This window comes from Acanthaster planci, linkage group LG12 (genome assembly GCF_054643075.1).
Source record: "Acanthaster planci isolate LZ-2023a linkage group LG12, COTS_SCS, whole genome shotgun sequence".
NCBI classification, from domain to species: domain Eukaryota; kingdom Metazoa; phylum Echinodermata; class Asteroidea; order Valvatida; family Acanthasteridae; genus Acanthaster; species Acanthaster planci.
In genome coordinates, this window is record NC_141788.1 from 77,984 (window position 1) to 94,747 (window position 16,764).

The following is a 16,764-nucleotide window of genomic DNA, read 5'->3' on the forward strand; positions in this document are numbered from 1 at the left end:
CACGGCACACGACTACCACGTGGCATGTGTTTGAAGGACGCACGCAGAACGAAGAATGCGAAATAATGTGTACATCACAGCAAATTGTCAATACCATGCGGTAAGTGCCGTTCTAACTAAAACCGCCTGAACAGGTTGTCGCTTTGCCTCCAAAGCTAATGTCTTTATCAAGTGTCATTTGTCACTCTGCCGACCGACACTGAAGCTATATCGGTTAATCGTCATGAAAACGACTTTATCTCAAAATATATCACTGTGCAGCCAAAGAGATGTTTTGTTTTTTGGTAAATCATGTTAGTATTTCTTCAGCTTTAACTATTTCAGCCGCACTGCCTTTGCTGTCCCGTCAAAGAGCGTGAATCTGTGACAGCCGGTGTTATTTAATTAACATCGATAAGAGAACATTTGTACCGTTTCTCTAATTGCAAAGCCAAAAGTGATAGGCCTATTACACATGGTGACTGATAGCCCCAAATCCGTCAAATAAGTATGTTACTGCAACATTAGCCTGAGTTTCCTTTTTGTCTCAGGAAAGGCACGCGCGAATGTGATAGTGACGTTGGTTTGTAATTTACCATAACATATCAATGTACGCACCGTATTGTTGAAGACAATAACGTTCGTGGAGTACACGTACAAGCCCACTGCTTTCTCTACAATTGCGCTACCTTACTTTGTCATGCCGACAACGCTTCAAAAGATCCGTTCAGTAATTTCATTTTGAGAATTTAATTTAGTCCTAACTTGTTTAAAAAGTTAATTGGAAAGTATACTTAATTCTTGTCGTATTGTTGAGACTACCTTTTTAATTTCAAATGTGTCTTTGTATTCAAACTAAATGTAATGGCCTGAAGTAGTTTTGGTCAGTGAGACTTTACTGCACCTTGTCTTTCGTCTTTACCATTTTACAAGCACTTTGCCACAATAATTTCCACCTGGCTACAAAGTAACATTCTTGCCTCTAATATCAATGTATTACGGGTAATACAAGTTTTTAGTTTATAGAAAACGTTCCAGAAGTGAGTTGATCACCTGCAAATACATGTTAGCGCTCGCCCATCTGTACGTAGCCTTCTTTAATAAACGTCCATTTATGGAGAAGAAACGGAAATCAGTGATAATGTCTACAGCAAAACGAGAAATCGTCTTGATTTGTTCATTTCCGCTGTGTTGAGTTGCATCAGTTATAGACCTTAGCACTGTGGCAAGTTGACTTTCCTGAATTCCCTTCGGGCACGTCGATAACCTCAAGTGTTGTCATAAAGACAACTTTTTCCCAATTTCCAGGGGCATGACTGAATTTCCGACTTCTGAAAATGAATTTCTATTTCTTATTTAGTTCTTCATCTTCAGTGCACCGGACTGAAGATAATACGTCATTCATACGCTAATGGAGCATGTCACGAGTTGATTTTGACACACTATAGACAATTAATCTCGAAACTTTGACCAAGGCATCCTTTGCAGCCAACAATACATCAGTGGTACCGTAAAGCTACAATCGTAAAGTGTTGAGCATTGGAAAGTAGGTGTTGAAATTACCTCAGTTGTTGATTAATTCGAAAAATGGCTAACTTTGACAAGAATTCGCTGAAGGCAGGTATGTAGGTAGTTGATTATCTGTCCAAAGTTAGACAAAGCTCAGTTTGGTGATCATCAAATGCCCGGTGCGCTTCTAACATGGAAGACGAATACATCATATCATGATGTAACTTACATCCTGCTTACCTTGGCACCCATTGACAAAATCAACAAGCAAGCAAAAGACATTGGTATGGATTAAAGTTTAACCAGCTTGATACCAGTACCGACAATCTGTTACTGAATGAGACTAAATTTCTAAAACAAGATATTTATTTATAACTTTTTATAGACATTGACGTTTACGGATGTTTTTCCTAAATTCAGAAGGTGTAATTTTACCATAATAATTTTAGTGGTTCAGGAAAGTTCAACTGCTTTACAAAGCATGTTTCTTTTTACCTCGCTTGCTGAAGTCAGAGACAATGCCCGCAGTCCTATGTCAGAGATAATTTTTCTGCCTTTATAAAATACATAAACAAGAGTGGAAATTTGACAAAATTGTGAACTTCCGCAAACTGCCAGCGTCCAAAGGAAGTACACCAATTAAATCTAATGGTAATTGCTAGTAAGCAATTACAATACTGCAACCAACTGGTCAGGCACTGACAGATAGTTTAATATTGAAGACGACCATAAGATAGGTCCCCCAAAATCATGTTCAGTAAATACCGAATATTACGGCGTGAAGTTCTCAAATATGCCATTTTACTGTTGTGCTGAAATGGAAAATATGTTTTTAATGAAATGTCCAACTCTTTTATTGTTTCGAAGCTCCTTTTCCCGGGGGTAAAGGACCTAAATGCACTCACTGAGAAATATTGGTGCCGGCGTTTCTCCTGACAGATTGAGGGCGGAGCGGGCTTTGGACAGTACACATGGACACACGTCCATAAAGGCTAGTTCCCGGAAACGGGGTTAAACGTTGGGTTAATTAAAGGCCGGAAAAGACAAGAGAGCAACCAAAAACGCTGCCGTTTTCAAGCATACAGAAATTGGAAAACATTAACATCACTCGCCAGTACATGACAAAGATTTAAGGAAAGGCATAACTGTAGTTTGATTTGTTAGGCCAGCAGTTATCCTTTTGAACCTTCTTTCTTTCTTTATTTATTTATCCAGGGTAAACATGCTGGTTTCCATTTGGGCCCTGCGTGTTTCCGTTAGAAACAAAAGCACCATAATAATAAACCTTGCTTGCTAGAGCCAAGTACAACCACTGCAGGACGCAGTGAGTAAAACACAATTTGAGACGTGTGTTTTTGTAGAAGCTCCCAAATAGTGCACAGATGTAATTCAAAAGAAATAGGAAATAGAACAACGACGACTTTGGGGACTTCAAAACTGAATACATGACTTCATACCCTTTGATCTACTCGGTTTATAGCCAGCTTTTACAAAACATTAGCCATAGGGAAAACAAGAGAAAAAAAACCTGCATGAGATCGATAACGTTGACTAAATTCCCAGTCGTCTACATGGGGTTTTTACCAGTTGTACCGTTCCCTCAACAGTGCCTTAATTTTTAATCACATATCAATCACAAGGTTGTAATTCAGTCAAAGTCAAGTATTGTAAATACGCCTGTACATTTTGCTGGGATCCACGGCTGCAATGAATGTCACGAATCAGCTTCCGCATCAGACAAAAATATACCGAGCTCATTTGAGCTCTGTCATGGTGGTTTCTTGGTCCCCCTGAAGTCAGGCAGGGATTATCATTCTGTTTATCTCTTTGCCATCTATAATTCCTGCGACTTTTACGCTTAACTCATAATCCAGAAATCTGGGGTCGATTGGATTTAGCTGGCATCCGGTTTGGCACGTGGCAGTCGCCCGCCGTACGCCCGCCAAGGGCATTTCCCAAAGGGAAATGACGGTAATAAGACGTACCCGGCACAAAACCCTGTCAAAAAGGCACCACCGCACCTAGGCCATGAAAACATCTTGACCCGATGGTGTCACTGACGTCACTCTGTGACAGGTGATTTACAAGAAGGCGCTAATGTAAACTCAGTCTCCTTGAAAGTGTTACTCCGCCGTTGACATCAATAAAGCTGGTTTAATATTTACGTAAGCTAACCTTGCTCCTAAAACAGACCTTTACTTCCATCAGGACATATGCAACAAGGGCGGTTGAAAAGCTAGTTTTTGTGAGTTTTTACTTAATGGACAGACTGTACGATGGGTTGCTTCACTCTCGCTGATGGCTCGCATAACGATCACAAAACGAAATAATCATAAACATTACTACATTTCCTTGAATTTCAGTCTGTAAATTGAAGTCAGTGTTTCTTAGAAGCGTGTGTAATTTCGCAACACGAAAACAATTTCACAGATCAGATTTACGTATGTTTTGTCATACACAAACTGGTACAAGAACTAGTTCGTAAAGTATCCAATGAATTATACAATTTGACTCAAAAATTACAGAGCCAAATTATAGATCAGTGTTCATATGAGTTTATGACCAGCGTTCGGGCCCGTTGCCAATGGGAGCTCCGCCCCCGTGGGAAGCCGACCCCTTCGGCGAAAAGCATAAACGTAAAAAATATGTGCTGTTCTTGTGATGTCCCCCCCCCCCATACTGTGTACCGCCTTAATGTCCGATGCTGGCGATGGGGGTGCCAACGGTTGTCTATTTTTGTGCAGTTTGTGTGGTCAACGATATTTAGACATTTTCGTGGAAGACACAAAAGATAGGATTTTTAAAAAGTCTCTATTCCAGGTTCACACCGAGCACCAAACCCTTTTGGCTGAGGGTAAACTTCGCAATTCCTGATGAAATCGCAGAACCCTTAGCAAGGTCCTTAGATAGTATAGTGAAACGTGCGTTACTCTTACCACACGTGCTGGGTCAGCAAGTCAATGCAGCACGTGGGTAAAAAAAATTACCACGCTCCCACCATGCTCCCAGTCACAAGCAAAGAGGCGGAGCCAAAATATTTCGGCGCAAGCGTCACTTGCAGTGCCCAGGCATGGCACGCGATCGCCTTGGAATTGTCACCCAGTTTCACCCCCGTCGGAATAATGGTTGTTTCGACGTCTTATCCAGATTGACGATCTGCAGTGAGCAAGTGCAGGAGTCAGTGTGGACATGTTCATGCGAAGTCTACATGTACTGTATGTGTGGGTGTACATGTACAGTGTACTGTACATATGCAGCACACAGCGTTCATACACTCTGCCTACCCGCATCAACCTTAAAATCTCCTGTTTATGATTATGCAAAAATTGACAAGCGCAGATTTATGTCGAAAGCGTGCTGTTCGTTCGTCTGTTAATCACCCTCCATCGACTGAATATTAATTCGCCAAGTGCCCGGCAAGTCGTCATAAAAGGATGTTCATATTTTCAATTGTTTCATATCAAACTAGCCTGACCACATAGTCCACCTGTTGGCTGCATAGTCTTCCGTTCATTTCTGCACGTCTTCACTCTAATGCCAATGGGATCGCTTCGATAGGTTTATCAACAGCAGAACGGAATTGCGTCAGCACAGTGCTACATCAAGGTTTACCACGGACATACACTTCCTGACCTTTCAAATAAAGATGGAATGTCTGTCTAAAATTTAAAATAGATTTTTCTTTCACGCCGACGAATCACTACATGAAATGTTACTTGTGTACCAGCAACAGTAAGACAATGTTTATCCCTACCGTGTTGTAAACATTCCACGGTGCTGAGAGAGGTTTGGAGACATTTAACATTAAAAGTGCCGTCACCTGCTACTCTCAAAGCCACTAATCACTTTGCCTTTGTCGCTGGAGGATTTGCTGAGTTCAACCACTTTATCTGGTCTCATGTACCCGAAGGGTCTTCGTCGCAGAGTTCGGAGAACTGACCAATGAGGTGACTGCATCGAGTAGAATAAAGCTTAAAAACGCGGTGGTTGTGGTACCCAGCTCGTACTGACGTAGGCGTATTGCAACCGCTACACACGAGCAGAAAGGGTGGCACAATTCTATGCCCGTATCAGGAAACGTTTGCACGTAACTGATTTCAAACGAGTTTTTGAGTGCAGGAATCATTCCTACCACCCAGCAGTAAAGCACATCTTAAAGGTAAGAAAACAAATCATATACCTTATTTAATAGGTGTGTTTTACAGGTGAGTTTTGTACAGGCCCTGTGACGTGGTTTGCAAAAACCTTAGAGAGCCCCTGGGACATTGAACCAGGAATCGTGGCTTCCTGAACGATAACCGCCTGGTTTGTACAGACATTAAATCAAATTAAGCCTCGGTATACTACTCTTGATCAGTGATTTTTGTTTTCAACTTTTTGGATTTCAACTCTCGATCAAGTTTGTCGGGTTGTCTAATCTCATAACAATTTTTCTTGTATTTTGTGGAATGAACAGTCTCTAGAAACGAAAAACCGCTGTCATTTTGAAACCTGAAAGAAGATGGGCTGTCGTCGTTGTTACTTACACCATGTTTGCCGTATTTCTATTAGTTTAGTGTGCTTGACATTTATTTAAAAGCTGATCATTATGTTCATAACGTGATGCATTAACATTACATTAATTTGTTCATCATACAAGCCAACAAATTAATCACCAAAAAATTGCATTTGGGCATTTACGCAGATGCCTTTCTAAAATGAGACTCCCCTAAAATTTACTTTCCTTATTTATTATCCTTAACGCTAATACTGATGTCTGTTCACTCCAAAGCATTTATATCACACATGAGTAAATTAAAATTAAATTGTTTGCCAGAGAGCGTAGCGATTTGGAATTATTCCTTATAAAGTAGTTATTTAATATATACTAATTGATGACACACAGTTATTGAATCTATTTACAGAACCTGTTACTCAACGAATGTTTGGTGGTATCGTCCTATAATCTCATTTCCAAAATAGTGAAAACCACTCAAGTGGTTCCTTGCCCAAGTGTTTAAATTATACTTTCACTCTAAATCGTCTCGTTCAGTATTGTTTGCTTTTGTAAGTTTCTTTAATTAAGATACTGGAATACTTCAGAATTTGACTTTTTAAATCCATAGTTCATAGAGACCCCAAAAAGGCTTAAGATACAATGACTTGTACACTGTACTTCACGAAAGACCAGGCCTCTGTAAAGAGTTTGCAAAATTAAGTTATCTATACTCGTCAGTCGTCTCCATCTATGCAGAGCAGTAATATTTGTTTTGCACTTATAGCTAAAATGCTTGGTTTATATATCCAAAACAGACTTATTTTCTTTACCAAGAAGGCTTTGTTTTCACTGCTCTAGATATACCTTTGAAACAATGGTGTTAAATGCAAAGCGGAAATGTTTCTTGGTTGCACTGTAGCTGAACAAGTTTGGAAACCTGGTCATTATGCATGCACGCGCACACTCATGTTTCACCAAAAGGTTCACTAAACAGGAAACTGCGGGTCAGTTTGCTGAGCAGTTGCTTTTTGACGAACAATTTTATATCAATAAAAACTTAATACAGTCAAGAAATCATTATTTGTTTCACTCAGATCAAACCCTTGGCTTCAGAAGTTTGAACCTCAGGGAATACTGCAAACCTACTGCTTGTAGAATTTGAAAAGTTTCAGATTGAAACAAAAAAATTAAAAATGGCAGTCTAATTAACAAATAATTGCTATTGCAAATTTTGCAGACATGGTGTCAGTAGCAAGTTGATATCTAAGGGAGGGCAGTCAGGTGGTCATGAGGATATCCGCCTTAAGGCCTACAGTTAGCCATTGTGCTCGGGTCCAAAATGATAGCTGGGGCCCAGCCGGACTCTATGCCTGCTCGCGAATGACCTTACTTCATTTTAATCATTTCTAATTGCTAAACAATGAAATAACAGTCAGCTGCGCTGAGTTTAAGTTTGGAATGATGAGGTATTTACTAGTAGTGTAACCTCTGGGCAGGGGCACATGTCAAAAGGTCACACAGGGACTCGTACCCACCACCATGAAACTTGTTAACCCTTCAAGTTGGTCTAAGCCTATGTGTTTTACATCCAAGCACTTCCTTACATTACATGCAGGGCCTTCGAAAATTCTAGTGCCGTCCGCTGGGGTCCAATATGCTTTTCAATTGCGCCTATTGTTCTGAATCGACAATCGGAGTACAACGCACTGTACGATACAATGTGAAATCTCGGTCATTTCAGGCAATAAAACAATACACAACCGTTACACTTTTACATTATGCAAAAAACTGTAAGCAAGAAAAGAATCCCAATAATTCGACATACAGTTTAAGAATGTTCATTCAAGGAAGTAAGCCTCAATTTTTAAAAATTTAACTTTCATTTTCTTCACTTTTTTACCAGAAACAAAGAGTTTTGCGGTAGAAACGAAAGTGTAGAGAGAAGTCCCCTAAATTTCCCACCAACGAAAATCTATTCGGGGATGAAAACTGATCTTCCCGGAAAAACGTGTAGTTGGCCCCATGGCAAGAAAACATTTGCATTCAATTACTGGACTAAATGGAGATGGACCACGGGGGTCTTCAGGGGGAATTGAAGGGAATTCTGTCTGTTTATTAGTGTCATATTTAAAGGTGGGTGTTTCTAGACATGTAAAAGTCAGTTGGTCATGTCACTTTGTTATTTCAATAAACTAGATTCAAACTAATTAAATTGGAGTTTCACAAAAATTAATCAAACCACTGAAACTGATTTCAATTCGTCTGTTAGCGTAATGTTTAAGGATGGGTTTATAACTTCGAGAAAACTAAAACCTGAAAGTTACCGCATGCAGACGTAGAAAAGTCAAACTGAAAATATGCTCTCGCTTTCAAATGCAGGATCATTCTATAGTTTATTACTTTTTTGGGAAATCTTCTGACTCGCATACTTTGTCTAATAAATTACAAGTCCTTGAAGCCAGGACGAAATAGCCTGATGAAAAAACTTACAAATAATTCACCAAGGGACGAACATCTGCTTACCAGAACCATCCCTAAGCCGTGCGTGAAACCTCAGAAGCAAACAAACTTTTCTGGAGCCAGTTTTTATTCCCCGCCAGCATTTTTGTTTCGTAAAATAGTGCAGCGATGCGCTACAATAACCGATATTTCGACTACCAAGGGAACGTGTCGGAACGTGTCTCAGTAGCAGTACCTCATGCTTGCCGCATCGCGCACGCCATGCCCGGCACACGACATGCACGGGTGGTGAATTTGGTCCAGACCTCGGTCTCAGCATCGAGGCCTGGGGCAATCCATAAGAAACCACCTGTTGACTGGAACGGCATGAATTAGTAAACAATTTTTCCAATCAGACAGCGTCTGGTTTAAGTGGAATTGACATCAATCGTATCTTGTTAACCAGTAATTTATGCGTAAGAAAGAGAAAAACGAAAGACAAACATAGTCTTGGTGTAAGTGCAAAGACTGAGTTAACATGACTCTGACATTTCTGAAATGGAAGATCGAAATCAAATCAAGGCTTTCAAAGTTTTTAAAAGCTTTGTACTTCAAAATAGAAATGACAACTTATAAACACTAGGCCTATGTATCTTTCAAAGAAAGTTTAGTTGAGAAGCCTTTGTCGTGACTTGATATTTGAAGCATTTGGAGTAACCATGCATGAGTGCGGCAAATTCTAAATCCCTTCGTTCATTTGTAACTTGTTTATTTTAAAATAATTTGGTTGGAAGACAAGCCAGCTGTTCTTCACCCGAAAACACGTGTTTGTCCATGTCGATTCAATAATCATAGCAACCTGCTGAGCTATTATCAACGCGCGACCTTATTCTGGTTTTTTTTCTCACCAGACTGAGTGTTGGTACCGGTATATCTGCAGTCACGGGATCTCTGTTGTGCGCATGAGCAATGGCTTCTGTTGCTGTTACAGCTAACGTAATGGGGATTGGTCGAGGACATGGACTTCTCCCCAGAACCTTGCTGGTTCCCCCACCTCAGGTGACAACACCTGTCAGCCCAGTGGATACAACAACGATAAGCCGTAATGGATCCACGAGCCAGTCCGTGCCATCACCTACCCCATTTACGCCTAGCCCAACACTGCAGGACAGTTTCAACTTCACGCCGGCTACTAGTCCAGAAGATAGGAAAAATGTGGGTTTACTGCTGAGTATGGAGAACGACCAGAAGAGGGCTGTTGCACCCAAGGCTGAACTGAAAATCAAGACACAACAACAGACAGCTGAGAACTGTTTGCAGTCCCCTGTCTCACCACATTCATTTCTGGGTAGTCCTGCGATCCCCATTTCCGACGCTCCACACATTGAACCAGTTGCAAGAATGCAGCATTCCCCTCATGTTACCTGGACTTTCCCTACTGTTGTCAACTCATCCCCAGCCACACAAGGCCTATCTGAGCTCCAGAATAATGCCACCTTTACCATCCATCCAAGAAGCCAGAATGTATTTTGCAACGTCAGACAAGCTGGTTTCGCCCCACTCATTGAACGGGCTGGTGGTTCCAAAGTCATGCGACGTGTGTTCACCAACAGCCGTGAGCGATGGCGACAACAAAACGTCAACTCAGGATTCTCTGAGCTTCGTAAGTTGCTGCCCACTCACCCAGTCGATAAGAAGCTCAGCAAGAATGAGATTCTACGGTTGACCATCAGATACATCCAGTTCTTAATGGATCTAAGAGATGAGCAACTAGCCCAGGATGCAGCAGATGCTAGAGCTGAAGGTGAGATGGACACTATCGAATGTTCATCCAGCATTACCGATAGCTACAAGAAGGACAGAGTCCCCGTCGCTTCTTCTACCATCTCCGTCCAAAATACTGACACCAGCATTTGCCATCAGACACTGCGGCCAAGAGGTAGTCGCAGCTCATCCGAGAGTGGCATCGGAGATACCGACAGTCTCTGCGGGAGTGCAGGCAGCGGTTGTGACAGCCAAGGCAGCGTGTACTTCAGCGACGATAACGTGGGATCGGTCGACTCTTCCACTTGGTTTTCCTCCCCCGAAAGTAATCCGAGTATGTAAGAATCCCATTCAGCAGTAAATTTTAAAGTTTAATCTTATCTTTAACACTTGCATGGGTTCTTGCAGATCAGATGTTCCATTAAACAAGATTGGTGCTTGTGACATACGCATATATCTTGGTAATTACATTATTGTTTGCAACAAGTTTGTAAAGTGTATCATGTACATGTATTATACTTTCCTGTCAAGCCACAAACGACCATAAACATATATATTACAAAGAACTGATTGAAAGGCATCAATTATCCAACAGCTTTTATTTTTGGCTTTAAATACTAAAAATGCGAGATGTGTCATTCGCATAATTTGCATAGCATCTAAGAACATTGTTGAACGACTAATGCGTTCCCAAGTAGAGTTAATGTGTTGTTGGCATAGATCACCAGAAGCAGACCTGACGTGTGGGACCTTGTTACTGTGTACCTCAATCTAATCAATTAGCTTGTTTTTAATGGAAAACCCATTTTGTCTGGCCCGACTATTTATAGATGGAAAACATTCAATCAAATTTCCCAGGTGTGATGGTAAATTAACTTCCATGTCAACGCTACAGTGTATAAGACCAACAGGTTGACATTTCAATCTGAAACTGAAATAGAATATGTTGGCGCAAAACATTCCAGTCGGGTGATAGATAGTGTTGGGCAAAATAGGTCACACTAAAATAACGATAGTGGCTGACATGGCACGTACATGTATTTCATTGCTGTTAAGTGCCGGACCTTCTGTGTTTGAGCACAATCGTGGCCTTATCAAGCAATAATGTTTTACCATGTTCATGTTAGTTTGCAAGATGAATAAATCAAGTCGTATCTGCAGCGGACACAATGCATGTAGGGATTCCTTTAAAAAATACTGTTGTTTCTGTGCAAGTTTACCGTCCATTTATGTAAAATATTGACTTAAGTGAAGTGATGGTTGAATAAGATTGCTGAAAATAAACTTTCGGAGCGGTGCAATCCAACAAAATATTGGCCGAAACAGCAAGTTTGCGTGATTTGGGTTTGGTATACAACAAATTTCTCGGCAGCAAGATTTAGTTCTGTCGAAAACCAATGGTAGGAATATCAACAAAATTGTAGTATCTTAACACACTGCTTAAAATTCGCCACGATTTCATTGTTTACATTTTATTTCGGATCTTTCTCAACGTGGCATAAAAATCAGTCGCATTCCTCCCTTTTTTCCAAATGCCTTCGCTCCAACCTTTCAAATTATCTTACTATTCCTGCCATATGGACATTTAATTTTGGATGTACCTCTGGGAATTTATGTACTATTCCACTGACTTGTTGACCGCATGTGGGAATCCATTCCCAGTGGTGTAAGTTTATAGCTAAACTGTTGTCACAGATTGACCAAAGCGAGCGACCACATTGGTCTGGAAACTTACCCATATCAGTATAAACTGTCAGATTTATCAAGCAATCTAGTGCTGCATGACTGCAATGGTCAAATCAGCCTGAATTTATCCTACCACCTGTGCGCTGCACACATCGTCTTGAAATAGTTGTCAGAATGGAGCGGCCACGCTTACCAAAACTGATAAATCTTTTGAAAAACCAAGCTTTCAGGGATGGTGAGCGAATAAGACCCGGTACACACCTAACTTGCTGTGAAGCTGTGAACACCCTCCCTTGTCTTGAAAAGGCACTTGCATGATACATTTAAGAACCCCAACATCGTTTATATTCGGCCATACAGTCACCCAGTTATGCATTCCTAGCGAAAAGAAGAAAGCGTGTACTGACATCTTCCTTAGTTGAGAGATTATTTTACGTGCATACTTCTGATATCTGGTGATTAATTCAATTTATAAAAAATCTGTGTTTTTGTGTGTGGCCTTCTGCCACTGCTGCGAAGTGATACTTATTTTCTTCATCATGCTACCATATTTATTTTCCGATTGCTGTTGAAAATAGTACCGCCAGTCACTATAAGTTCTCACTTTCAAGATCATTTTTGCACTTCAAGATCTTCATTCATCAAGAGAAAACACAATTTGAAACGTACGTGACAAATTGACATCTGAATTTTAATTCGTCGTGTGGAATTGTTTCATTTGGACATTTTAATATCAAGAAACCGTCCAGAAGTGTTCCTTTGTTGATGATTCATGCAAAGACTAAAATGTGATGGAAAAAGTTTTGAGATGGGGGTTATTTCCTCTCATTTAGTCAATATTAATTTGTAAATGCATTCAGATTTATGCTTGGAAAAGCACCATATGCAAATAATACGTGGGGTTGTATCTATCACTGTACACAACCTTGCTGTTGATTCTCTTTTCACTCAACTTTGTTTTCTTGAAAGAAAAAACTCTTGTCCGTCCAGTGATTGTAAGCGTGAGGCTTTGAATGAATCCAAACCCCGTGTGTGTATGGAACGCAATACCGTCCACTGATAGTCCGTTTGTACCAGGCGTCATAAATTTATTCACAATTTCTGATTTGGCCTGGGGGATTTGTAACATCGCGAATTTAGCATGTGGACATCGCTTTAATTCTGTGGAAGGTTTTGTTGAATTTTAAAAAAAACATTTAGATGCATTCTCTTCGAGGATGATTAAGTGGCCGTATTTTGCGATATATTTTAAGTTTCCACACACAGTTTTTATAGGGTAGCCGAGAGTGATAACAAGACATGTATACAAGAATTTTCTTAGACGGAGGAAGTCCCATCGCAAGAAAGTAACGATTCGGAAAAGGGTTTTCTTTATTTTCGTATGATCAATACAGTCCAATAGAGCTTTACGAAGCATTCTTATGTATACTTTTGACAACTCGAACATTACTTTTACACTTGATAACAGTCGTTAGGTTTAAAATAAACCTGCTTCAAACCAGTCTTCTAAAATGAAGGACCATTGTTGTCTTTCCGTGACAACCTTCATTTTTATGAACTGAACACAAAATAAACGCATTTTAGGCTTATTACATTACTCCACACGTTGGAGTCTGTTTTGTATTGCAAATCGTAGGAAATCGAATACGGATGTGTGAAGCGTGTCCGGTTCTAGATTTTTTTCTGTGTTGCATCATGATGCAAGCAGATGTTTATGCTGGGCTGTGCTATATGTTAATTTCACTAGTCAGTAAGTCTGTAATTTAGAGAGAAAAGGTACTTTATTTTTTTTCTGATTTCCTTTCTGTTTTGGGCTGGACCCATTTTATTAGAACGAATTTATTAGAATTTAGAATTATAGATACAAAGTAGGCATAAGTTCGCTGTTTTGAATTTATACTTCTGTAATTTGAATTGTACAATGCCATACATAAGCTGTTTTATCGTATAGAACATAGTTATATAAGAGAATACCCATGGTCATTATTTTCTCCACATATAGCTTAGACATTGGTTTGGCTTTCCTGCAGATAGCATGTGGCAAAGGGCGTAGATGAAGTCCTCCAGCGGGATTATCCTGGCATACAACTTGCAAAAACAAAATCAACCGCAGAACATTCAAAAGGGTGGGTTCAGCCTAAAATATTTTTACCACTGCAGGGCGCTGTTCACTTTGCTTGTTACCATGGAAAAAGAGCAACTTTTTAGACCCTTTGCCCGGTTACTCGACATAAAAAAAATTACGTATGAGTGTTGTTCTTGTCTGCCCTTTGTCGGGGCTGGGGCGGGGTAGGGAAACTAGATCTCTGTCCCACTCCGAGGTCTGGGGCCTTGATGGTGTACCTTGTCGTGTGACCTCATCGTTAAGCAAGTTGTGCTTATTGGAAGGTTACGTAATTAAGTGATCAGCAGGGGATGTCTGCTGTCATGTAGCTCCAATATCAAAGTTTAACTCTTGGGTAAACTGTTTTGAATTGTTTTTCGACATTCTTTCGTTTCTCGGTAATTCTATTCATTTCTTGCCATGCCGTTCATATCAGGTTATAAAACAAACTGCACAAATTTAGGCCGAAGGGGGCGCTGTCTGTACAAAACAAGATTTTCATTGTACCGGTGGAACTTTTAACCTCTTTGTGACCTTCTTGCCTTACTAGCCGCTTGACGTTATATTTTTGTACATAAGTCAGACTTACAGATGAAAGTTTGTTTCCAATTTGTAATATATTTTGATATCATGCTGTTAGTATTTCGTCCAGTTTACATTCCTGTTAAAATAGTACGTTATGACATCTAGTCCGCCCGCTTTCATGTTGCTTGTATATAGTAGATGCTTATCATGCAGCCTGCTGTACATTCCATAATCGTTTCAGTATATTATAGACAGTTAAGATGAATTCAACACAATTTGTATTAAAACAATGATACATGAAGTTTGTGATGGACCGTTTTGTGAATTTATTCTCCAGGATTAATTCCTGGGCTCTTTTATTTAATTGTATAATTATATCCACAACATCATATCATAAGCTTAAATACTCCCCATCCTCGCTGGTAATATAGATGTACAACACTTCTAATGTGTGGCTGATCAACTAGACTTGTATAACGCTACTTAATGACGCCACGAGAAAGACAGTTTAGGCTTTACTCAGTCCCGAGCATAATTTTTAAAAGAAACATAATACCGTTGATTTCATTTTATTCCCTGTTCCAGTTCACTCGTTGTCTAGCTCCACTTCGTTACAGACCTTATGCTCGTGTGTTTTTGCTCACCTCATCACAATAAAGAATAGCCTTTTTAAAATCCAAAACAAAAACTGTTACATTGGCAAATGCTAATTACATGGAAAACCTTGTTAACGATTTGAGGGCAGTGTAAATTTGTAATGCATGTATTGCATAATCAGCACTTTTCGGGGGAGGTAAAATCACCTGACAAAGAACCAAATGGCAAAATGATTCGATACCAAGAAAGTCTAGTACTTGGACAAATAGCCACCATTATTAAATGCTGATTAATTGTATGCCATTGTTTGTCTGCAGTGTGTGATAAGAACTGTTCAATTACTGTTTGTCTGTTTCCTCTAGTCATGGACACAGAAGTATGTACTTGTACATCGACTTTTCGATTGATTCGCGGAGAGGTTATTAGCGCCCTCAACGTTTAAAGTAATACCACTTAGCGAAATGATCGATATGACTACACTTAACTACGCATGTTACTGGCCGCGCAATTGAAGTTGCCCACAACTCAACTGTTTTTTACTTTATATACAACGTAATGTCCATAACAGACCTTGACATTTAGGCCTAATCTTGATGCGACTGGAGTCAACACTTTGATGTATGGCCAGCGTGCAGTATGTAATACACATGGGACTCAACCCATAGGGAATATTCACAAGCGACAGGTTGGACTGACATGTCTTTGAGTATTACTCTCCAAAAACAGAATGAATAATGCCTGATGTTAAAATTAAAGACATGCTTCGGAGGGATTGGATCAGTACAAAACGCATGACTATTTTATAAAAATCAATTCATCGGCTATTCATCCTCAAACGTCTGCAACGTTAATAGCTCCACTTACCGCATTAATAATTCTCGTGTCAGTGTTCCCTAATGTGTAAAGCACAGGACTTCATAAAATGTTTCTAGTTCGCTATACTTACTGCTTACGCGCTTATGAAGATTAATGAATTCCAATTTGGTATCAGTGAGGATGGCAACAAACGTGAAGAAGAATTTTGTTTTTAATTATCATAACTGCACTGTGTGACCATGCACTACTACCAGTTTCAGAAAAAATCCCAGCCAACTTCTTGTTTTGTTTGTTTACCCTCTTCCAACTGCACAGCATTGCAACCAGCTTGGCAAAGGCAAACACCGTGCCAATAGGGTTAACAGCCTTATCAAGGCGTTAGTGGTTTTACTTCTGAAAGACTGTACCCGGTTAGCTGTAGGTGGGGTCACGCTAACCAACAATGATGGAAGTTTTTCTCTTCAGGGAGAATCAAGTTGACAGGTCCAGTGGGATGATGCAGCACCCAGTAATTAAGTTTGACTACTAAAACACTGTCAAAGCGTCAAAGTGACCAAACGAGAAGTTGCTTTTTATTAGTGTTGTTGTACAGAAATTATAGAGACTGACGGGTCCAGACTGTTGTGATTAAAATGCACTGGCGATATTTTTGTTCTGCACTGATGAAGTCCTACCCAAGAGAGCAAGTGCTGAGCTCGCAGATAGTGCTATGCTGGGCACGTGTTACCAGGGACCCACGTAGGGTACAGGAATGAAGATAAGACCATTTCGAAACCCGAGTGCCCCTGGTGCGTAGGCAACGGTTTCCTTGCGCCCATAATACAAACAGGAACACCCAATCAAGGCGGTAATTCGGGTAAGAATTGAA

General features: G+C 40.2%; 1 protein-coding gene across 1 annotated transcript; it reads left to right on the top strand.

Annotated features, from left to right (window-relative positions):
- The first annotated feature begins 4,591 nt into the window (after positions 1-4,591).
- LOC110985830 (uncharacterized) lies at positions 4,592-15,388 on the top strand. The gene is made up of 2 exons (XM_022247209.2): positions 4,592-5,647; positions 9,316-15,388. The coding sequence occupies exon 2, from the start codon at positions 9,374-9,376 to the stop codon at positions 10,508-10,510; it is 1,137 nt and encodes a 378-aa protein (XP_022102901.2). The 5' UTR covers positions 4,592-5,647; positions 9,316-9,373; the 3' UTR covers positions 10,511-15,388.
- The last annotated feature ends 1,376 nt before the right edge of the window (positions 15,389-16,764 follow it).

Bases quoted from the DNA above. Each gene is read 5' to 3' on its own strand.
- LOC110985830 (XM_022247209.2), top strand. From the start codon at position 9,374: ATGGCTTCTGTTGCTGTTACAGCTAACGTAATGGGGATTGGTCGAGGA.